The sequence below is a fragment of the Homalodisca vitripennis genome, chromosome 3, assembly GCF_021130785.1.
Source record: "Homalodisca vitripennis isolate AUS2020 chromosome 3, UT_GWSS_2.1, whole genome shotgun sequence".
In the NCBI taxonomy this organism is placed as follows: Eukaryota; Metazoa; Arthropoda; class Insecta; order Hemiptera; family Cicadellidae; genus Homalodisca; species Homalodisca vitripennis.
Window position 1 is genome coordinate 52,765,604 of NC_060209.1, and position 26,087 is coordinate 52,791,690.

At 34.9% G+C, this 26,087-nt stretch overlaps 1 protein-coding gene across 1 annotated transcript; it reads right to left on the reverse strand.

Moving 5' to 3' along the window:
- Positions 1-880: 880 nt before the first annotated feature.
- LOC124356879 (facilitated trehalose transporter Tret1-like) lies at positions 881-2,875 on the reverse strand. Its single transcript, XM_046808153.1, has one exon. It carries the CDS (start codon positions 2,760-2,762, stop codon positions 1,410-1,412), a length of 1,353 nt encoding a protein of 450 aa, XP_046664109.1. The 5' UTR covers positions 2,763-2,875; the 3' UTR covers positions 881-1,409.
- Between the last annotated feature and the right edge of the window lie 23,212 nt (positions 2,876-26,087).

The window sequence follows — 26,087 nt, forward strand, 5'->3', positions numbered from 1 at the left end:
TTGTGAGTCTACACATTGCGAAGGGAAGTGAAATCTTAATGTTTTATAAAGTAAAATATCGTAGGCATAATTCCAAAGAACATTGGATATTTTAGGCCCAACTATCAGATATACATTTTTAGTTCTTGTACTCTAATTGGCAGCAACGTGGCAAGGCATACATTTAATTTACCATCTAAAAGTGGTGCTTGTAAGTTTCACGGATTAAATTGAACTTATAAGTAAACTGTGCAATTCGAGTATTTATTACTACGACCTCAGAAGTCACCACCCCCATGTGTTATCGTCATTCGGTACAACAATAGTATGCAGATCTATATCCACCGTGAATACTGGTACTGTCAAAGAAAGTTCTCAAAATGGGTATCCAAGGGAGCAAAGGTTCTTTGTAAGGAAATTTCTTCTTCCTATGATTCGCACTATTGCGCTGTGTGTATCCATTATTTGCCCGCCATATTATAATTAGGTACAATTTTAATTGTAGTAGAGGTGTTGTGATAAATGTTTTCAATATATCTTTTTACTCTGAACACGATACCATTATCGGTTTCATTAATACCATTATTCGTTATTGAGGCATTGATACTTTTATGAATAATAAAAAACGTTTTTGTGAACACATTTATGGTAGGTGACTACTTAAATAAAAACAATTATAACTCATTAAAAGCTTATTTTTACCTAAGTGGGTGCTCAAAGGAGCCCACGACAGTACATCCTGTCCACAAATCCTGCCTTACATCATATTACATCTATATTACATTTTGAAGTGACAATCAGTAAATTATTTCTTAAGAAATTTGTTTTAAGTTTACTTTATTTTATGCCTTTTGCAAACTCAGATATTTATTACAATATCATTATAAATTAATGAAATAATAAAAGTAGCAATGTCTGAAAAACTAATAATATTAAAAAACTGAGCATGTTCAGAACAAAATAAAAATATCAAAATCGTGTATCAGAACACCACTATTATATTGAAAATATATCTAAATCCACTATGCTGAATTCAAGATGGCGGCCAAAAATATTAATTTGAAGTATTCGCTACTCAAATTATTGATAGTAGTCCTGAGTTGATATCTGAAGACATATGGCAAATGGAAATAAATGGAGGGAAACATTCAAAACTCACACTGCATGTGTGACATTTCAGAAACTTTTGACTCTACATTGTGTATATATACTGCTTTAAAAATAAAACATAGTGTATATTTCTTTTCTAAATCACAGTTACTTGAGTATTGAAGTAAGGGATGCGTACACGTAGTAACAACCTTATAACCCTACAAAATACATCAACCTATGTTACTTTGTACTATAACAGTATTCAGTTTAAAGTTCTACATAAAGTACCTATATAAATATACAATAATATAACTAAATACAAATTCGATCTGCTTTTATTAAACACTATCCTTTTTTACTAAAGGTAAAGATTGTTTTTCTTTAATATTTTTAGTTACTTCATTTGTATCATAGTTAGTGAGGTCTTCTTTGTTTAAAAGCTTCAAGATAACATTTGGAGGTTTGCCCTTCGTTTCAGGTAGATACAAAGAGAAAAAAATAGAAAATACTAAGCAGCTGAAACTGAAAAACCAAAAACATCCTTGGGGTGTTAACAATGATTTCATAGTTGGAAATAATTTAACAGTTGTAAAAGCCATTATACCTGTGAGAAGCTGCAGCTGTGATATGGCAAGACCCTTAATTTCTGGTGGGAAAATTTCAGCCATTATTATGAAAGGAACTGGACCCACACCGACAGCATATGCGATGACATGGAGGGAAAGTGATACGATAGGAATTCCCCTCAATATTGGATTCATCGGCTGGTTGTCAAGGAAAAATAAGTAGCTTCCAAGCACTAATAGTGACACAGTCATCATCAAAAGAGAACCTACCAGAAGAACTTTCCTGCCCAGCCGATCAACCAGCACAGAACAGAAACAGGTAAAAATTAACTGCATAGATCCCATGATAATAGCTGACTGATATGCAGTTAGTGAAGTGCCGCACATATTAAAAATACTGACAGCAAAATTTAAAATAGGAAATATGCCACTACCCTGGACTGCAATCTTCAAAGCTATTCCGATAATTAATGCTTTGGTTGTCCCTGTAGTAGCCACAAGTGATTTTAAGGATGGTTTTTTGTATTGATTTCTCGAAATAGTTTTATATTTTGTAAGAACCTTTTCAGTTTCATTCTCATCCCCTCCTCGATACCACAAAAGTGATTGTTCTGCTTTGTTAGTCTGGCCATTTTTCCAGTAGAACATTGGAGTTTCTGGCAGCCAGATAAATGTCAACACAAAGATAATTGGCACAGTCATGCAACATATTGCTACCTGATTGTATTTCAAATAAGTTCCTATTACATATGAAAAAAGAATACCTACGTTAATACACAACATCAAGAAAGAGCCAAAAAATCCTCTAAGGTCATCTTGAGCGATTTCTGAAATAAAAATTGGCGCATTAACTATTGCTCCGCTGTTGCCAATTCCAGCAACTATCCTTGCTATAATCAGCCAGGTAGCATTCTGGGCTGCCAGGATCAGAGTCCAGCTAGCAATGTATGGAATGGCCACTAGACTAGCAGCTGTTTTTCTCCCCATACGATCTGCAGCAATTCCCCAGAAGAAGGTGCCAATGACGGAACCAATGAAGTTTATAGATCCGAGCCAAGCGATGGTGCCCTCAGACATAGGTTGAGTTCCGACAGGAGGGTGCGGTGACGTCAGAAGGGGTTGCATCGGAGAGACCCAGCCTAGAGTGGTCCCAGCACAGAATCCCAGTAGGCTTACTGGAACAAAGCATGTATATCGTTAGCAGTGGCTTTGCATTTTATTCACATACTGATGATAAGTAATCAGTTTTGAATTAGTTATTGATTAAATATATAATCTGATCAACACAATAAATAATTATTAATTAACTTCAATTACAGTAAACATTAGAAGAGGATTTAGGTTTTAAATATATTTTCAACAACTGCTATTTAAGTTTTCTCATAAATAAAAAAAACTCTTGTATTCTCTTCACCAGTTTTAAGAAATTTACACACAGTTTACAGGTAAATAAAAACTAAAGGAATTAATAACAAGTACTATACTTATTGCTGTTTAATAAGTTTTACTTCCAAAAAGTTTTTTTCTCAAAATATATAGGATTAGAGTTAAAATGTTTTCTAAAGAATAGTACAAAAAGAAAAAATATATATAATTTCCAATGAAAATGGTGAACTTTTTTATGAACTATGTTTTGATACAAACATTTTGAGATCAAATCAATAATTTCATGTGTATAATCATACTATATCATGAGAGATGGATTATTTAAGTAATGTGTAAGTACATTATATGTGGGATTTGTTCAGTTTAGTTTGAAGTATTCCAAAAGCTACCCAACATCAATTGTATGGTTAGCAGAGCATGAAATATGAATATTAATGTGCTAATGTCAGCATGCTGCAATGTGTGATCTGCACATATTATACACTTCCTCATAGAAACCTGGTCGCAACTGGGTCATATCAGTGTGGTGCTCTGAAATTTTGGGAACAGTACAATTTATGTATACAAGCACATATTAAATTCGATATTTTAGAAGATGTTTTCAGATTCTTATATATATTGTAGGATTGGAAGGATCGCCAGCTCGCAATCTCATAGCGAGGTGGGAATCCTCTCATACAAACCCATCCATACCTCTCAAGGAAAAGCTGGCGGAGAACTACCTTATATAATATGAAAGAAACTAAATAGAATGAGGGTAGAAATACTAAAGTGTAAGACAAAATTGCAGAGATGAGGTCTCCTGAGGGCGGATAAGAGCGCTCTGTACGAATGTGGTGCTGTCCAGGACACTGACCGCCTATTGCTCAGAAGGTTTTTTGAATGCATAAGCTAATTTAATTACTTTTACTCCTTTATTTATGTATCCAAGTCTCTGGTGTCACAAATTATTTTGGTTGCTCATTCAAATCTTTAGTGATCTCTAGATAGAGTTCAAATTCTTGAAGTTCAAAATTCAATTGTTTTGAATATAAAGACTTAATTTCAAGTTTAACCACTTAACTTTAGAATTATGAAGAACTTTTTCTGTCCATAGTTTCTTGTATAAATTTTCCTTCTTACTTAATATAAAATAGTTAGTGCAAGAGTTTCAATTATTTAAATTCCCCCCCCCTACTTTCTACATTAATGATAGATATGATTTCTTAAAATCCACAAAAATATTAAGACGAATATCTTGTATCATTTGATATTGAATCTCTTTATCCTAATGTACCTATTAAAGATAGTATAAAAATCATTAAGCACTAGCTGTTTTCCATAAATTTTGAAAACGCTGTTGTTATCGAATACATTAATTTAGTTAATCTTAGCATGTCACAAAATGTGTTTTAATTTGCAGACACATATTACACACAGTATTTTAATTTGGCTTTCCTTAGCTTAACTAGTTTCAGAGATAATACAAAATGGTGTAGTGGCTAAACGAGACATTTATCAACCTGTGTTTATACGACATTTTTTGTTTGAAATATGAGAAATATCAGTCACAAAAGTTTTTGATACCCTTTTTTGAACACTGCATATCTGATACACGATGTTATGTTCTATACCAACAATACCCTAGCTATCCGATGACATATAGGTCTCAAGACTAGTTACAATATAGCTTACAATGTGAAAATATTACTACATATTATAATTTGTGTGTAATGTGTAGTATTATGTTATTATTATACACATATACTACATATAATGTATATTTCAAAGTATACAAGTTAAAAGTCAAACATTACATGGAATAAAAAACGTTTTGTTATAGGTAAATAATTCTGAATTAATGTAAAAATTATATACACATACAATATAATTGACTAGTATTTTGTTACGTGGTAACACTGCTGATTGTTCAATTTACTTAGTCGGTATTGTGCGTGTAACACAAGTGTTGCAATGTTAGCTCAGCTCTCAACTGTGTCCACTTGACGGAAGCACACAACACATTGTATTCAACATTGAAGTGGGGTGAGAACAGTAATGGGTTAACCACCTATTGTAACTAGCATGAAAATGCCCGATGGTGTTGTCATTCGCTGCAGTTTCCTCTCTGACGTGGCCATGTTCACATATTGCCTGTTCGATATACATGTTATTTGCAGAACAAGTAATTGAAATCATATGCACGTACATCATGTGTTTACAGCAGCAGCTGATAATGGTGCAGTAAGCAAATGTGATGTTGATACGATCAGTACTTCTCCATACGTGTCAAACTGGCAACCGTGTTTGGCGCGGTCTGTTGAGAGAGAATTTTGAAGCATCAGCACTCATTGGACTATTTTCTTGCTCTAATAAAAACTACCATCATAAGTTAAAATGTTTTGTTTAGAATACAAAGTACTAACATCAAACTAAATGTAAATGTTTATATAAAGAATTGTATATATACCCAAGTAACTTTTCCAAATATGAAACGATATTCATAGAAACTCGGTCAATACTCACAATAATCTAATCACGCAGTTATGAAGGACTGTAATAGGCCTATATTGGGTTGAGGGTAGCGCCGGCACATGGTCGTTCATTGTTATTACGCGTGATATAGTGATGGCAGATTGTCTGAAAGGTCCTGATATGGACCGATGGTTTATGTATTCAACTAGTCTATGCAAAATCAGTGATACCGTGTTAAAAGATTTATACTTTCCTAACTTTTAAGTTTTTCATAATTGAGCTTTGCTTTTTATTCTATGGATTCAGTGATGTTTTGGAAGGATGGTCTCGGGGCTTCTGCAGAGTTTTGAAGTAGGACAACATCGGTGAAGCGACAGCTTTTAGTATAATATAGTAAGATGGAAAAATAATATATACCATTTACTCACAGTTGTGGTTTTGACAATTATCTGCTTCATAATATATTACATTCTTATTTTAATTTTTTTATCACAACTTTTAACTAACATTTCAGATATTCCAACTCTAATGATGGTCCAGAAAAAATAATACTCCCCAGAACACAATTCACCTTTGGCAAGAACCTTTAGAATTCTGGGAAAGAATTTATGTTGACTTCTTTGGTCCAACAGATCATCAGGAGTCATGTTCAGTGGTTTATGCATTAACAAAATGGATTAAAGTAATATCAAATAAAACTGCTACTTCCTCGACAGTGCAAGAATTGCAGATACTATTTTTACTGGAAAGCAGTATATTCCCAACGAATTTGACAGCGTTTTAGACAGTTTTAGGATTATTCACAAAACCACATCCTCGTTTCATGCCAACTATAACGGATAGGTGGAGAGATATTGTACGTACCGTAAAAAGGGCTCTGAAAGCTACGTCAGAAGGAAGGGGCTCACTTCAATATATATTACAAAAACTTTTCATACGTCTTGATCAGTCTCAAATTCTACAGGAACCTTACCTTACCATTTGGAAGAGATATAGTAACAAACTTTACGTTAATTAAGCCTAACTTCAGTAAAGGATAAAAACCTAACGGTGGAGACTGACAGTTAAGAGAAATAAAAGATCAAGAGACAGGGTGCAAGGAAGGAGTTACAGTAGTAAGTAAAACAAGTGGAGCTTTGGCATAATTGATTTATAGGACAGACAATCGAATGGAACTGTTAAAATGGATAACAACCAAACATAGAAAAGACGGGTGGACCAACTGATCAAAAGGAAAGTGCAGGACTTCAGTTAAAGAGGGAGGTATTACCCAAATGTTAATATTAAATCATAGGTTTATGTTTAAATTTCTCATGTTAATTAAATAATTTATTCTGTGTTTATGTTTTCAACTGTGATTGTTACAATAAAACTATAAGCTTTCAAGTTTGATTTATGAAGACTAGAATTTTTATTGATTTACTGTCAGACAAAAAAAGAGTTTCTAGTTAATTTTCTAGGCTATCCGGATCCACATTGCATTCAATATTTGATTGTACCGTATTGAATTCTGTCCATATTGTTTCTACCTGAATTTTGTACAGTTATAATTGGTAATTTGATTCTGTAAAATTTTCTTAAGTTGAGTAAGCCTTAATTTTACAGATCTCCTTTGTCTCTTAAATTTACCTCTTTACCTTTCACTTTAATTTACCTCTATGTATAGCCAAACTTAAAGGTTTTCATTACAAATATTACACCTGTACGTACAACCTCATAAAATTAATGCATAACGTATGTATGTAAATAAACTTCAGAATGCTATGAAGACAGCAATGCCAAATACTTGATGGATTGAATACTACAAATAATAATTGGAATTTTGGAATTAATTTCTACAAGAACATTTGTAAAACATAAAATAGTGCCCTGCTTCTATAGAAATAGCCAGATGTAGTGTTCGTGAGGTTGAGAGCAATTGAGATGAAGACAGGTAGGACACAGATAACACTATTCCCTGGAACGCAGTGTGAAGAGGGATGGGGCCAGCGGGCTGCGTTATCACAGGCACAGCTATGATGCCACAGAAAACAGAAAACTATGACGCTTATTGGATCTAGTGATCAGAGTGTGTGATACTGACATATGGACAACCTTGAACTGGATGATTTTGGTTATCCTCGTCACTATTTGTTACACAATAAATAACTAATAACAGACTTCGCTGGCCGAACTTGATTGCTTGTTTTTGTATTGCAACTATCACACAGGAAAACATAAACAAATGATTTAATATCAAAATATGGATAACAGATAACATTACATTTTATTTGGCATATAGGATACAATAGTATTGTGCACATTCTATATAAATCTGATCTCTGAACAAAATTGAGAACCTGATGAGACAATGATAATGACTCTTCACCTTGATTACCCTATGTTTTGGTGTCTCTGATGTTGAAACGAAGTAAAGAGTTCGTTTTGAGCTGCTTCATCACCGACTTTCTTTTATCTTTTCAAACGAACATGACTTCAGATTCCAGGAGTCAAGTATGACGCCGTACTAAGAGGAGCTAAACTCAACATTCACAATAGTTTTACTGATAAAATGAATTTGTTAACATGTATTTTTTAGACAGATCTACAAATTACTTGCATATTTATATAATTCAAGTAATATTGATTCACAAAAAGTGCTTGCTAATCGAGAATCCAACACGGATCTTCCATATGCTGAGTTACTACAGAGTCCTTACCATTTCAGAATCAATATGCGATATGGTATGTGTACTGTATATTGCTCTCAAACTGTACACTAGTCAAACGCGTCCTTTGGTTCGGCTACTCCCTCGTCTACACCTCGGAACTACCAATCATTCCTTGCCTTCCATAACAATTTTCAGTAATTTATGTGTGAAAACATCTAATCTTCTTACTATATCACATATATGATCTATTTTTAAATTTCAAAATTAAATATTTGTTGCGATTAAATCCTTGTTAAGAGTTCATCTATAAAATGCCAGATTATTGTTCGGCATTCATTTACAACAACATAGACGTCACTATTATTAAAGTAAGGTCGTTATACAATTAAAAATACATAGTACCATCAGTAGGAACTTACAAAAAGATTGTTTTCACAAACATTTCAAATTGTGAGTTGGGTACAAAGGCTGACAGCCGACGGCCATGGACAATCACGTGAAGTGATATCACATGGCCAAATATAACGCATATGATATCACATTGGCCGTTAGCCAAATATAACGCATAGCCTCTTCTGGTAAACGGACTGTAGGTCCACATCATAAAACTGCCGGAAGCATTTCTTACCTACTTCTTAAGGGGTGGACAGTGGGTCCGCGGTCCCGGCCTGGGACCCACTGTCCGACTCACGGGATTCTTTTGACGAGGGGTTGACAAAAGATCGTCGTACTCACACTGCAGCACTTGAATGGATGTTTCGAGATCTAAACTCTATATCTGCTAAATAGTTTTCAGTACACTACATAAGACAGCTGCAAAAAGAATGAAACAAAATGATATACATAAAATAAAGTCAGGTTAGTTACGCCATTTCTAACTTAAGAATGTCTGTAACGATTATAGTGGTCTTTGGTTTATTGAATATGTTTTCGCTCCGACTAGGAGAACAACGATTAAAATATCGTAAGAATGCACAGAAAAATCAGGTAAAGAGAACAAGACATTTATATAATAGTATAAGAGCCTGTTAACTTTAGTCAATTGTCCTGTGTAAACATTGTTTTATAGTAGCACAATCATAAATTACCTTACATTTAGTCGTGAAAGCATAGAGTAAGCTTGATAATAACAACACTTCTTATTTAAACATTTTTTGCGACCACTGTTGAGCACAAGTAAGACAAATATTTAGATAAGAAAACTAAAAGTTTTATTACAAATCTACTTTTAACTGTACACTTTAGTAAATATTGAGTATGCATGTTGAGTACTGTATGCAGACATCAAAGGAATGTACTATATAACTGTTATATAGTTATAAAACGCATAGTTTATTTGACTTTTGACAGAAGTAGGCTTCTCAGAAGTTTGTTTGTACCTTGTTCGAGAAAATAAAGCAACATTAACTAGGGCTTTTTTTATTAACTAAACCCCAAATTTTAAACCTTTTAACGCTTAACGGTTTATTTTAAAGGAGAATAAAACTAATAGGGTTTAAGAATAAATTTAAGAATTTGGTGCGTTCGAAGTTCTTATAACTGCTAGTAATTAAACATGTTATCTCCTGTCGTTCCGGGATCACTATTTGAAATAACGTTAAATTTTTTCGCAGCGGGATATAGAGATGAATAGCAATTGGAAGTTTGAATGAAACTAGACACATTTTTTAGCCGTTCATCGAATTCCTGTTTGAGTGATATTTACAACGAATCGTTAGCGACATCAGGTCACTATTATGTAAGTTAGTATGTCTGTGTAGGAAGATGTTTTGTTTACTGTTTGGATTATATGCCAAGAGCCACTATTTAAGGTAATAAAATATTTTGTCTTCGTATCTATTTAACTTAATTTGGTACAATTTTAAAAATGATATATTAGATATGAACTAAATTGTTATTTTAACTATTAACAATGTTAATAAAACAATAAACCATCCATTTCAATTAACGTGTACTACGAGTAACGTGTCTACTGGTATATACAGTATTATACAAACGATGGTCCAATATAAGGAATAACTAATACAAACTTACTGTAGATGTTTATGATTCATTAGGACAATGCCAAATTAATCAGAGAGTAATATAATGCAAATATGGATATTCGTTAAGATATAATCCCGTTAAGATATGTGGTAGCTTGAGTAAACTGTTGTTAATATTTACTGCTTTAGCAGTACGCTGTGCGAATGTAGTGGAAGCATCACTGACCAGAATAAAGAATAAGTGCAGGTAGAAAAACTAATGCACGGCCAGGTCAGTTTTGAAAAGAAGGACAGTTAGTCCACAGGTATCAGCGTGGACTAACTGTCCTACCCTGCAGAAAAGTGACGTCAGCCACCCTCGTCAAACTAGGCGTGGACGTACAGTCCTAAAATCTGAAAATAAGGCGACATGTATATTATCTTTTATATTACATATTTCCATTGTACTTTGCACCTGCAGCTCCGCTCTTCCCTCCACGTTTTACTACATTTCAAGAGCCCGACAACCCTAAATATAATCAAAAACACACCAAGAGTAGTGGTGTTCTTAATAGATGTTTCTCTACATCTATTTAGGTGAAATTTCACATATAATTTGAAAAATACCATTTAGAGCAAAACTAGATGCTCAAAGATGAATTTTTATAGTAATTTGTTTAAACAATGAAAAAACCTAGATAAAGAATTTGATAAACATTGCAATTTATAGTCTGAAAAACAAAATACCACATCGACCATATAAATGCATTCACTGTAGTTGTAATCCGAAGTCAAAACCCCCAGGCGTTCAACTATAAAGTCTGTTTGTGGAATGAAAGATTGAGAAATCAAGTTTGAGACAAGTCAAGTGCCTATTTTCCATTGAATTTTTGCTCCATGTTAAATATAGAGCCTCGGAAGAGCAGGCAGCATCCACTAGCGTGTCCTCTTACATACGGGATGCTCGCATAATCAAGCAACATTAGATACCGCTAATAAAAATTACACAGAGTCGATAAAAAAACCCTCAAAACTAGCCTAATGACTGATCAATCCTCCGACTTGAGTAAAGGTTTAGACAAGTAGTAGTAATGGGGTTATAGAAGCGATGCGACAATATGCTTTTCGAGGCCACATCACGCCCAACTCCGAACTCAACACTAAAACTGTTGCCGTCTTCAATTTCACATTCAGAGGGTAACTACAAAGGTTTATTGTACTATATTCAATTTACCTAAGGTTTACGCTGACACTTTAAGTAATGTTTGATATGATAAAGGTTGAATTTTAAAGTGACACAAGCCTGTTTTATGTATTTTTTTGGCTCGGTTTCTGTAAAGTAATTTATACACATTCTTGTAATTGTTTTCTTTTAGCCACCCCTTAAAGCTGTCGTCCTCGGTAGCCGCCTAGTTTGCCTAATGGCCACGATTGATTCTCCTTCTGTACAGGTCCACTGCTTCACTGTCTAAGTCATACTGGACAATGATATAGAGTAAATGTAAATAATGTACACAAATTTGAAGGTTTTAAAAATTTCATGGAAGACTTCTCGATAGTTGTTAAATAACCTTAAATACTAAAACACGAGCTATATGATTTGATAATATTTGATGTGTTGTGCAGTTTACACCTCGTCGAAACGATACTTAAATTCTTACAATGTATCGGTTTTTATGTGGGGAACTATCTTAAACAACAGATCTTAAACCGGAAAAATATTGTGGTGGAGGGTAGCTTTCCACGGTTAGACCAAAACAGTTGGTTATGACACCGGCCGTGTAAACCGAAGACCTAATCCGTTTACCATCTTTTATTATGTAAATTAACTGTAAAAGTAAACCACAGGGCTCAATGAAAACTTAATAAAATCATGTAAATGACTGCGACTTCATGTCACGGTCGATAGTTATCACTATTCTCCTCAGCCATCACAGCGTACAAAGCTACAATGAAGACGCCAAAGAAAACGTTTACTTCACATTAAAACTATTAATAATTATAACAAGGTTTGTCACGGATACATCAATTCAAGTTTGCATGTTTCAACTTGGAAATAAACTGAAGAAGACCCCATCAAAAGAATAATGTTGAACTTATGGGAAATTAAAGCTCTAGTAGTACTGTACTTTCACAGTTGCATGTGAAATTTGAATTCTTTTTGCGACATCACTAATAAAATTATATTTCTAATATATTACCACAAATTACACTATTCTACTTATAACTAAGAGTCTAACAGGTGCATTACGTTTATAGATTATCTCATATAGAATACCCGGTATAGGATAATGTAATGCCTTCTCTCACATCCCATTAACAATCAACATTACTTCTTCAGAGGCTTCTATTTTAAAGTTGGCAACATATTCTCAATTAAGCTTTAATGATTGATAGTTACCTCTAATATGTACTGTAAATGTAGTTTATATCCATCTGAAGAAATGTACCAGATACACGAAAATGTTTAAATGCTTCAGAACATTATACATTGGCTTTTTTAAGAGAATTGGCCAGTTCTTTTACTTGTACATGTATATGTATATGATAAAAAATCGATACTAATGTAGTTTAAATAAACATTAAATCACGATTTTGCCGTTTATACAAATTTTATATAAACATATATTTGTTTAGTCACGTCAATGATGTAGAAGAAATTATAACTAAAAATATACGTTTATATTAACCAATGTAATTTTTTCTTTACCGACAAAAATATTAATAATGTACAAGTTACCTCATACCTGCATTTAATTAATATATAATTTATAATAACATTTATAGTTATATATATTTATATTTTCATCAAATGTATTCACGCTCATAATGAAGATAAAATTCCAACAGTGCAGGAAGAGCGGCTGCCGTACCGCCTGCCCTTGTCCATAGTGGACTAATCGGTCAGTGGAGTAATCGACCCTTTTCATTTGAAATGCAATGTTTTATTTGATCGGGTCGTTGGGCCAACGACCCAGTGGACTAATAGAACCTCTATAAATTATAAAACGGGTCGTTGGCCCAACGAACAGTGGTGTAATCGAACCTGCATTCTACAATTTAACTTGTTACTGCAATAGGGTCGTTGGCCCAACGAACCATATACGTTATTAGTATTTGTAAGTAAATTTTGGATCGTTGGACCAACGAACCTTGATTGTAAATTTACTGTTTAAATTGTAAATACGGTTCGTTGGGCCAACGACCCATTTTAGTTATGTTTTACTTTATGAAACAAATCAGTCCGATTACACCACTGATCGTTGGGCCAACGACCCTCTTATTTTAAACTAAAGTAATGTTTGGGTCGTTGGGCCAACGATCGGTGGAGTAATCGAACCGGACCCTTTACGAGACCTGCGGCTATCCTTACCTTTCCGGAAGACCTTTTGGTGCTGCTGGCATGCGCAAATGTTCGCATCGAGATGCTAATAGAGCAGCACTCTTCCTCGTCTAGATGTGGGTTTTATAGTCCATAGACTGAGTCACTGTCGAATGGCTGATGTATTGTATGAGTCGAATCGCATGATATTTTTAGGTTTGATTAAGACTGCCCTGTGCAGACTTTGCTCATTCATCCAAGCGCCCACTTTCCAGCCAGTATACATAAGGGAATAACTCTAGATTGACTGCGATATTTCAATCAGAGTCAGCGTAGGAACTGACAATCGGGTTTGTCTCTCGGCCAACACAATCAGACCAAATTTACCAATCCCTGGCTTGTTAGAAGTTCAATTCAAATTTATGGTCCTTAAATTCTCTGACTACAGGGCTATTAATTTAATGATCCTCTGTAAACCTTATAAAGTATCAAGACTACACAGGTCACCTACACTCATTCAGGATTGACAAGGAATAAACAAATAGATGGTGCGATTGGCCTCAAATTCAAATGAAGCGTGACACATTAAAGAATTAATTATAATTCATCCAACATTTCATTCACTTATGAATTGAAATGATAATCTTGAAAACTACGGTAATCTTGAGCTTTAGGCCTGTGAACAATTGTTTTCGATGTATCACTCCAAATTTGTTATTCATAATTTTAGCTATAACTCAATTTTATTTATAAAGTTAGAAAAGTAATTTCCTGATTTTAGATGTCTTTATTTTTGCACGAAAATACAAGTGATTACAGTGATCAAACATCGGGCGAAAGACACAGTTAATACTAAGTGTATGCTTTTAAAAATGCTTGGAAATGGCCGAATACAGTATAAGTGGACATCGACTTGGATTTTGGAACCAAGTGACCAGCGTCCTCGGTAGAACTTGCAAATGGGACGAGCACAGTGTGGATGTCCTTCGACGAATTTATGTACCAAGTGACCAGCGCCCTCGGTAGAACTTGCAAATGGGACGAGCACAGTGTGGATGTCCTTCGACGAATTTATGTACCAAGTGACCAGCGCCCTCGGTAGAACTTGGAAATGGGACGAGCAGTGTGGATGTACTTCGACAAATTTTTGTACCAAGTGACCAGCGCCCTCGGTAGAACTTGCAAATGGGACGAGCACAGTGTGGATGTCCTTCGACGAATTTTGGTACCAAGTGACCAGCGCCCTCGGTAGAACTTGCAAATGGGACGAGCACAGTGTGGATGTCCTTCGACGAATTTTGGTACCAAGTGACCAGCGCCCTCGGTAGAACTTGCAAATGGGACGAGCACAGTGTGGATGTTCCTTCGACGAATTTTGGTACCAAGTGACCAGCGCCCTCAGTAGAACTTGCAAATGGGACGAGGAGTGTGGATGTACTTCGACAAATTTTGGTACCAAGTGACCAGCGTCCTCGGTAGAACTTGCAAATGGGACGAGCACAGTGTGGATGTCCTTCGACGAATTTATGTACCAAGTGACCAGCGCCCTCGGTAGAACTTGCAAATGGGACGAGCACAGTGTGGATGTCCTTCGACGAATTTTGGTACCAAGTGACCAGCGCCCTCAGTAGAACTTGCAAATGGGACGAGGAGTGTGGATGTACTTCGACAAAATTTTTGGTACCAAGTGACCAGCGTCCTCGGTAGAACTTGCAAATGGGACGAGCACAGTGTGGATGTCCTTCGACGAATTTATGGTACCAAGTGACCAGCGCCCTCGGTAGAACTTGCAAATGGGACGAGCACAGTGTGGATGTCCTTCGACGAATTTATGTACCAAGTGACCAGCGCCCTCGGTAGAACTTGCAAATGGGACGAGCACAGTGTGGATGTCCTTCGACGAATTTATGTACCAAGTGACCAGCGCCCTCGGTAGAACTTGCAAATGGGACGAGCACAGTGTGGATGTCCTTCGACGAATTTATGTACCAAGTGACCAGCGCCCTCGGTAGAACTTGCAAATGGAACGAGCACAGTGTGGATGTCCTTCGACGAATTTTGGTACCAAGTGACCAGCGCCCTCGGTAGAACTTGCAAATGGGACGAGCACAGTGTGGATGTCCTTCGACGAAATTTTTGGTACCAAGTGACCAGCGTCCTCGGTAGAACTTGCAAATGGGACGAGCACAGTGTGGATGTCCTTCGACGAATTTTGGTACCAAGTGACCAGCGCCCTCGGTAGAACTTGCAAATGGGACGAGCACAGTGTGGATGTCCTTCGACGAATTTAGGTACCAAGTGACCAGCGCCCTCGGTAGAACTTGCAAATGGGACGAGCACAGTGTGGATGTCCTTCGACGAATTTTGGTACCAAGTGACCAGCGCCCTCGGTAGAACTTGGAAATGGGACGAGCAGTGTGGATGTACTTCGACAAATGTTGGTACCAAGTGACCAGCGTCCTCGGTAGAACTTAGTGTAAACGGCCATTAATCTACGTGACATACCTCTGTGTCTTCCAGTCCACGAGTGTTGTGTTGATTTTCATGATCTCTGTATTGTGGTAATTTAGTCACTCTCTTAGTGTTCTTCAGCAGGTGTTGGTAAAGTTCTTACTAGTATTTTCTTAGTCACAGTTCACCAATTTTTGTACATCGGAGTTGATTTGGGAAAGGTATATTTAAATAAATTTTATGACATTTATAAGACGTGTTTAATTTTCTATAACTTATGATACTTTATTCATTTATTTCCATGGTTACACTGCTGTCTGTTGGAAATTGTGGCCATATTGTTTATTAATGATTGTTGGTAGTTATAAAGCACTAAATACTTTTTAATCAATACGCGCTAGTGGCATACAGACGACATTTCAGCACATGTTAAATACAAAAACACCAATGTGTTTCTTAAGTTAGAAAATAAGTAAATTAAATGTGTCTAGCCAAAGAGAGAAAATATCAAACCATGTTGTTAATTAATATTTCTGAGAAATTTTCAGAAAGCCGGTTAAAATAGTAGATATAAATTCACTAACGATTCGATTTTGTGCAGCTCTGTTTTGTTTCCTATAGTGCAATTAATTAGGAATCCTAAAAATCTTCAAATTGTTTTAAACCGAAATACTTTAAATCCCGTAACATATGGTTTGGTCTCCTTTGCAGGCTAGGCAGTCAAACTATGTATTAAAAAAGACACATCGAGTGTAATTTAAATTTATGTTCCTTTCCATTTGCATTACATAAAAGTGAACAGTTGAATATACAATTTAGCCTACGTGCAATCCGGTTGTATGCCAAAAACTCGTTCAGGTTATCAAATACTGACGATAAAAAGCTTTTTAGGCGAATGTCAAGTGACTTGTGGAATTTCTACCAATTTGGTAACCTGATAAAATGAACACCTGCCTGTGAGAGCAAGTGTTCATACACCTATACCTCCTATTCCGCACAGGAAGTTCTCTGCCTCCAGACGTATACCAATGTATATCTCGACCACTATTAGGAAGTTCAGACATTTGATGCAAAGTTGATCCCAAAATGTAAAGGCCTGGTAAAGTCCAGCAACTGTACTATTTGGCTAACGACTTTAAATCATAAAAGCCAGAGGCTAAAAATAAGCAAACGTGATTCCATGCCAAACCTCGATCGAGGTGTATTCCAACGAATTTTGAATTATTGACTTCTTCCAGTATGGAGTCTGCTAACATGCCATACTACGGTCTCTTCGACCCGAGAGGATTACTCATTAAAGCCTTAGTTACAATTGACCGTCGGCACAGACGTTCATCAATTTTTCAATTTATGGACAATTAAAAAAAAAACAATACAGTAAATGAATATTTGAATTATTATCAAATTTCTTTCTGGTTTCTAACAAAAAAAATGATATTATTCAGCATTTAGCAGATATTAAAAAAAAAATATCCGTAAAATATACTGCGCAAAGACAAAAACCATGGAATCATTCTGGGAGTTTCTTATTATCAGTTGGAGGGTTAAAGGGCCGGTAAACGGACTGTAGGTCCACGTCATAACACTGCCGGAAGCATTTCATACCTACTTCTTAAGGGGTGGACAGTAGGTCCACGGTACCGGCCTGGGACTCACTGTCCGACTCACGGGTTTCTTTTGACGAGGGGTTGATAAGGGATCGTCGTACTCACACTGCAGCACTTGAATGGATGTTTCGAAATCTAAACTCTATATCTGCTAAATAATTTTCAGTACACTACATAAGACAGCTGCAAAAAGAATGAAACGAAATTATATACATAAAATAAAGTCAGGTTAGTTACGCCATTTCTAACTTAAGAATGTCTAACCATTATAGTGTCTACTGGTATAGACAGTATTATACAAACGATGGTCCAATATAAGGAATAACTAATACAAACTTACTGTAGATGTTTATGATTCATTAGGACAATGCCAAATTAATCAGATAGTAATATAATGCTATATGGAATTCGTTAAGATATATTCCCTATTAGTAATCCACTTCATATGTGATAGCTTGAGTAAACTATTGTTAATATTTGCTGCTTTAGCAGTACGCTGTGCGAATGTAGTGGAAGCATCACTGACCAGAGTAAAGAATAAGTACAGGTAGAAAAACTAATGCACAGCCAGATCAGTTTTGAAAAGTAGGACAGTTAGTCCACGCCGACACCTGTGGACTAACTGTCCTACCCTGCAGAAAAGTGACGTCAGCCACCCTCGTCAAACTAGGCGTGGACCTACAGTCCTACAATCGCCTCTTCTCGACCCCCGCATTATCGCCACGAACTAAAAAAACATCGTTGCGTATTAAATGATTGATTATATTTTACGTTGTTCAAGAAAATGTTACTTTTCTTGACCAGCGCGGCGTGCTGGATTGACTTCCATAATACATTTCTATAATAATATTCAGTATCCTCTATTAAGTAGAATAACATAATGCAATGCCAACAATCAGCATATTGTCAAGAGAAAATGGGGTCACAAGTATCACCTCAATTTTCCAAAATACGACTTGTGGTTCTTTGCTACAAGTGACATTCATTACACCAACTCCAATTATCCATTTCAATGAATTTGTTGATAAACATTGTTAGAAATATTCTGATTAACGAGAATGTTATTTCTGGTAAAATGTGTCATGGTTAATTTTAGTGTTGAAGCCTAAATCGAGATCATTATAGGCTACTCTAAGTAGAAATTACTGTTATGGCAGTATAATAGATAACATTTCAGTAAAGAACAATATACTTAAGGGAGCTACTTAGAAGATAATATAGATTTAAAATAATACAATTATTTCAAGTTAAAATACTACTGATTTAAATTTAACAATAATGTACCACTAAATCTTTATGGTTTGAGAAATAACTAATTAAATAACAACAAACACTAACTTTATATATTTTAATCACAACTTAAGTAGTCTTTTTTACTACAAAACAAGTATAACAAATTACACATTATAAAAAAGCTTACGTACATATATAATAAAATTTAAATAATATGAAAAATCATTTTTCTTTCAGTCAAATATTACTCACGATTTAAGTAGATTATATAACACGTATTAACAATTATATATAAGTTACGCATTATAACAAAAACTTACATGTATGATACAATTATTATGGAAAAGTAAAAGAGCCTCAGTAATTTAAAAAGTTATTTGTTTTGTATAACTTATTATTCTAACTGGTTTTTTACTATTGTGGTCTTTTGTTCACTCACAAGTTCTGAAAGCTCGTTTTCTCCAATTTTTATTGTATCTTCACCATTTAATAATTTCAAAATAGTTTTAAGCGGTTTCCCCTTTGTTTTGGGCAATATTTTGAAAGTAAAAATTTACAATACGGCACAGAAAACTGCGTAAAGAAGAAAACAGCCATGGGTTCCTAGTAGCCTTGTGAGAAAAGAAAAGGTTTTAACAGTTGCAAATGACAAGAAACTTCCTAACATTTGGATTTTTGATGATGCAAATCCCCGAATATCAGGAGGGAATATTTCGGACATAACAACAAAAGGAACGAGTCCGACTCCTATTGAGTAACTTATAACATTTACCGAAATACAAACAATCGGAATCCACTTGAGCATAGGGTTCCAAGAAACATCATAGAAGTATAAATAAGTGCTCAGCGTAGACAGCGATATGGACATTGCACAATATGAAGATATAAGCGAAAATTTCCTTTCAGCCCGATCGACCAGGAAGGACGACATGAGGGCTAAAAGTAACTGTAGAATTCCAACGACAATCATTGAATTGTGGGCTGACAGCGATGAGCCTGAATCTTGGAATATTTTTCACAGTATACGTCACAATGGCTAAAATTCCACAAAACTGTTGACCAATGACAAACCCAATACTTAAAATAACCGCCTTCTTCACTCCTTTTTGACCTGAACAAGTCTCTGTATGAGGGTTTAGCAGTAAACCTGTCGGTTCTTATCTGAAAGTTTTCAATTTATTTCAATGTCTGCTGGATATGCCCAGCTCGAAACCACAGAAGAGATCTTTCCGCTTCTTTTCTCTTACCGTGATTCCACAAATAACTTTCAGTAAGAAATGAAAACAGCATCAAGAAAACTATAGGTATACACAAACATATAGCGGAGAGTCCATGGTATAACGTAAGTGAACTGATATCGTACGAGAAAACGCACCCGGCATTCAAAAATATCATCAATAAAGAACCAAGAGAACCTCTGATTTTGTCTCCTGCCATTTCTGCGACGTATATGGGAATGTTGATAATAACTCCACTGCAGCCTATTCCAACAATGACCCTCGCAATGAGCAACCACCAAACGTTCTGTGCGGTCGAAATTACAATCCAGCTGACTATGAAGAGCAGTATACTTGCGCCCAACAAGGTTATGGGAGGTAATACCGCAGAAGAAGGTTCCACAAAGGGATCCAATGAAGTTGATCGAGCCCACCCATGAGATGAATTCCGTAGATATGGGCTCTGTGCCGACTGGAGCATTGTCAGAGGAAAGGAGTGGCTGCATTGGAGACGTCCAGCCGAGCATCGTCCCGATTGAAAATGCGGACAGATTGGCTGCAACAGAAACAGTTCAGTCTCAGGCTTATGGATGAATGTACTATTAAACTAAATCCGGTGCTGCAACCTACAATAAATAACCCAAGAACTAGAGGACTTCTCAGCAGTCGGTTTTTTCTGGAAGTTCTCTGCTGTCTCAATATGGGAACTATGGATACATTTGAGTTCAGACATTTTGTTAGGATAATAAAAAGTCATAATAAGTGCTTGAAATTTAAGGATGTGTAAAATAGGAGAATAAAAAAGGGCAATATATTTCTTGAAAACAAATAAAGAATTTGTATATAATGTGCCGCTTTTAGTTGTGTACAAGAATGCATGGATACATTTTCCATACCCCTGGGGAGTCTTTAAAATTGTTCTATAAATAAGTAAATATACTGGGATCATAATACAGTATTGTAATGAGAAGCCAGACAATGAAATTTGCAGGGATGCTGTTTTCTTACAATAACCACAAGTTACCTCAGAATGGATAGGAAACATAGGTTTTGGAGTTTGGCTTCGTGATGACGTCCCTATTAGAGGAAAAATAAAACATGCGCCCTAGAGTATCGATACAGGATTGAGTAATGAAATTATAAAATGTCTTAATCACTATAAGTCCTAAGCGCCTCATTTTTACAGAAAATAAAGCGTAACATAAAATTAGAAACACAATATATGAAGCAACGAAACGAAACAAAATTCCAAGACTTCTAATTGATCATAACATGTCATACTTGATAACGAAGATATCGTTCAAAGTAATGACCCTATATAAATATCTTACCTGGAGCAAAAGCGCAGAATCGAGTGCAGAGTTGTGAATTGTTCAAATCACCATACGGTACCTAAGATTTTATGTAGAAAACTTCCCGGGTTACATCGGGGTCCAAATGAAGCTCTTCTAAGAATGTTTTGTAACATGACATGGAGCAACGGGTAAGTTGTTGTTATGCATTTTTCTTTCAACGGCCATAATCGACCTCGAGTAGGAATTTAATTTCATGCATTACGATTGAATAGAATAATGCAAGGTATGAATTTAAGTTCCGTCATATTTTAGGATGGCACCTCAGTTGGAGTACATGTGGTATATTTGTACAAATATGGAGGCAAGACAAATATTATTCTAGTCCAAGATAAGATTAAAGTAGCACACTCACTGATGCATTCTATTCACAATCCTAGTGTACCAGAAGAGGATGGAAGGGATGCACCTGTAGAACAAAATGTGGAAATGAACAGGAGGCGGACTATCCAGTGACGTTTTACGTAATTTTTGTATAATGCACCTTACAAAAATTCAAAGAAACCCCAAAACTCTCCAGCTTCAACTTTCTGCATTTAAAAATCAGTTTTGGTGCATTTATTTCTCTCAATGACAATCGAAACTGCTTCAAAATGATTCAGTAACTGTATATTCTATGTAATCTTAAAGTTGGTGCTTTGTAAAACTTAACACCCACTCTCACCTGTGGGTGACTTTTTGTATTTGGAATAAAAAATAAAAAATATTTGTACAAGGAAAACCAGTGTAGTATCCAAAATTTAAGTTTTAAGTTCTCCTTGTGACTGAAGAGGTCACTCTTATGTCGTGTATAGATTCATTTACTTTATGTTTTTATGGAGATAACTGTTTCATATTTCAATTGAAAAATAAATGTTAGTTTCTAGCGCCAATTGATGACTCAGAGGACTAAATTTGTACTTTTCTATGTTTTATTAAAGCTCTGACTGTGTGGTGAGTGGTTAGGTAGTACTGCAGTATAAGTTACTACATCTCAATACGCAGATAGACTGGGAGAGCAGTGGAAAGGGCAAACGGGTAAAATTTTTAAATGGTGCTTGGTTTAAAACAACGATAGGTACGTGCTTAGATAGTAATTATTGTGCATTATCCCCATGTTCAGATATTTTAACATTATTTGAGCATACATTAGTCTAATATTTTGCTTTTTAACCTTATAAATTTATCGTTCTTTAAAGCGACATTTAAAATTAAAGACTGGGAAAATTCATTGAAACCACAAGCATATTGTTTCTTTTAAAAACAATCTTTATTGGCCTGTAAAAAAATTTCAGTACGTCTATATACTATACGAAGGTTTAAAAACCCGTAGTAAGCTACCTGAATTTTAGAGTTTACTATTTTAGTAAGGAAGGTCCATAAAAGAGAGTACGCTTTCAGATCGTGCTTTTAGTCCTCGTTCGGTTGCGGAGATTGTAACATTTTATAGCTATAACCCTTAAAATAAATTTTCTGAAAGCAGGAAAAATCTAAAACAGTCCTTCCAGCTCAGTCGGAAGAAGTAGGTAGTTTTAGTGACAGCTGAAATACTAATCATTTATTCCCACGGAATATTCGTGAGTACTCAATGTTTTTAAATCTGTACAATATGAAAAAATTGTTTTTATCAAAAACTTAAGGAAATTTTATAAGCATTTCATAACAATTTTGGCCACCTACTGAAACGAAATGGCGTACCAAGATGGTTATACTATCAATTTTTGTACCAAATTTCATCTTATTTGGGCTTTTGGGACAGTTGTTTTCACAAGCCGTTTTGTATTTATAAATTTTATGACGTAGTTCAGGTAATTTTTTGAGCTTCTGGGACGACCCATTTTTAATTACAAATTGTGGTTTTGTTGTCAAAATAAGCATGATTTAGTGCTTTTCTGTCTTCTGTGGTATGTCTCCGGCAACTGAACGTTTGTTTTATTCAGCAGCCTCGATGATGTCAGCCTTTAAATGAGATAAATAAATTATTTCCCTCACTTCAATCATTTCAGAGTTAAGCATTGTATAGTTCTGTACTTGATCTTTTGCAATGGCAGAATTTTTGGGAATAACATTTTGAAATCTCTCTAAAACATTCCTCACAGTATTTTGGTTTTTCCCAATAAATAATTTATTCCTGGCGCAAAAAACCACTTCCTCACTTCCCAGTCATGTTGCTATTTTGCTCGCACCTGGTGATTTACCAATATTTCTTCTCCACTTTTTCTTAAAACTTTTCTTAAAATAAACCTTTAAGTATTTAAAATATACCTTGGCAACAATTGCTATTATCATGTGTGTTTCAGAAACGGGGTGTGCTACAAAAACTTTGGAATTAGAAATGTATTAATTTCAATTGTGTTCAACATTTACCATGACCTGAGAAAACCCAGACACATACTCCTCAAGGTACTTAATATGTAACTTTTGAATAGTTGGACAGTCCTTCTCAAAGTAAAACTAGTTTATTTTACACTTATCTGTACCGTTAGTTAGTTCCATTTTATATAATGCAACATTTCACAACCTAGTTAGCCAGTCCAACTTAATATTATTTTTTATCCAATGTTCCGGAACTAAATTATTGACGAACTAACTACCTAATTGGCACGCGTATGAATATTTTATTGTAACCCTTCGTAGCAGCCCAACTACGTGACTGATTTCACCTCGCGCGCTTTGTCCGTAAGTAAAATTTATATTTTCGTATTATTAAATTAGCCCTTTGATGCCAATCATATAAAAATGAATGTAACGTAAAGAAAAGTTGTAAATAGTAAAGTAACTTACCCTTGAAGATCTTTTATTTGCTTGATTGAAATGGATACAAGTTGTGGCGTCGTCCTTCTGACGAGCACGTTGTCGTGATAAGTTTTTTGTCTCATTAAATGGCTAATACCGTCGCGAATTTGTTTTAGGCGAGCTCACGTATTATTTGAGTAGATGGCTATCACTTTCATAACTTCTACTCCTCTTCTAGTAATTACCGACTAGAAATAACCCTTCTTAGACTACAGCTTCAATGTCTCGTGCCAAGACGCCGACACCCGGGTTGTGAGTCTACATATTGCGAAGGGAAGTAAAATCTTAAAGTTTTATAAAGTAAAATATCGTAGGCATAATTCCATAGAACATTGGATATTTTAGGCCCACCTATCAGATATACATTTTTAGTTCTTGTACTCTACTTTGCAGCTACGTGGCAAGGCATACATTTAATTTACCAACTAAAAGTGGTGCTTGTAAGTTTAATTAATTAAATTGAACTTATAAGTAAACTTTGCAATTCGAGTATTTATTACTACGACCTCAGAAGTCACCACCCCTATGTGTTATCGTCATTCGGTACATATTGTCCCCTTCAAACATTAATGTAAGACAGTTTTTGTGTACTTTTATTTCCCATGTTCGGTGATTCTAAACAGCTTCCACTCCTTCGAGCTTCACTTCTACAGTACATTCATTGTTATTTAAGAAATATACAATCCATTCGTATTTATAATTAATTGTGTTATATTTTAATTCTATTTTAAATTAACTTAATTATTTAACTCAACGAAGCTTATAATTAAAAACATTCCAAACTATTCATTTACTTCATGTAGCCTATTTATGATCATATTTATGAATTTATTTTTTATTAAATTAACAATTATTTTCAACGCGCGAAAACAATTAAATTAAATATGGTAAACGAAACTAAATTTTGGAATTAAAACAATGTTCGGATCGCATATTGTAGGTATGTATTATATGTACTGGACGTAATTAATCCAGGCTATAGCAGTATAACAGTTGCCAATCAGCTAATGTACACAACTCAATACTTGCGGGCGATTTCATTTTCATATGTACAAACTCTTGTTAAACCTTCGTGTTTGTAAGTCCTACCACTAACTGTCTATAATGGACTGTAAATAAATAAATATATGCCATTTATAAATTAAAGCAAAATAATTAAATTGTCACTGAAAGGTTAAAATGGAGTCTTCACTTAGATAAACATTATCCGCTTATTTAATTGTGTTTATTTGCATATTTTAAATTCTTCATTTTTTATAATTATATATTATAAAAATCTGGTGATGGCGAGTACGTGAGATAGTAAGTATATAAAGTACTTACAGAACATTTAAATATTCTATTAAGCTGTATAGTTAGGCTAGAAATACAATGATACGTATAATAGCAATATTAATATACATTAGATATCAACAATTACATATACATAATGTCTGTTAAATTTGAGTACGGTTCTTTGATTTTCTTTTGATAATGAGTGTTTCAAAAAGTGTTTGGATCAATCTTGTATGTTTGAGAGAAAATAATTATGAAATCATATATTCTAATGATTAATTCCTTCCCGGAGTGATTAAGATGTTAAAACCTCCATAATTATTTTCGTAACATATTGGTTGAAAAAAATTAAACGAAATTAGCAGACCAACAGCTAAGTTGTATTTGAAATAAAAGGGAAACCTTTTGGTAATAACGTTTGTGAGGACGATTGTACTCGAAAAATAATTGATTTCGATGCATTTTACTGGACTATGTATCGAGTCATGTGATTATGGGTCGCTAAAGAGTTGACTGAAACAATTGGCTCACCAAGATTCAACTGGAGGATCATTGGAGTTCAAACGTTAAATGTTAAATGTGAACTGTGAGACTGTCGTTAGTGACACAGAGCATTAGCTCAGAGTAAATGAAGCTCTTTTGAATGAACCCTTCACCTCTTCCCATTAAGTCACAAGCTCGGTGTATTGGCAAAAATGAGTCGTGAATGACACTAAAGCCACAGGTTACATAATTATGTATTTCTTTGTTTCGTGGGACTCTT

Excerpts from the sequence above, each read along its gene's own strand:
- LOC124356879 (XM_046808153.1), bottom strand. The coding sequence starts at position 2,762 with ATGCAACCCCTTCTGACGTCACCGCACCCTCCTGTCGGAACTCAACCT.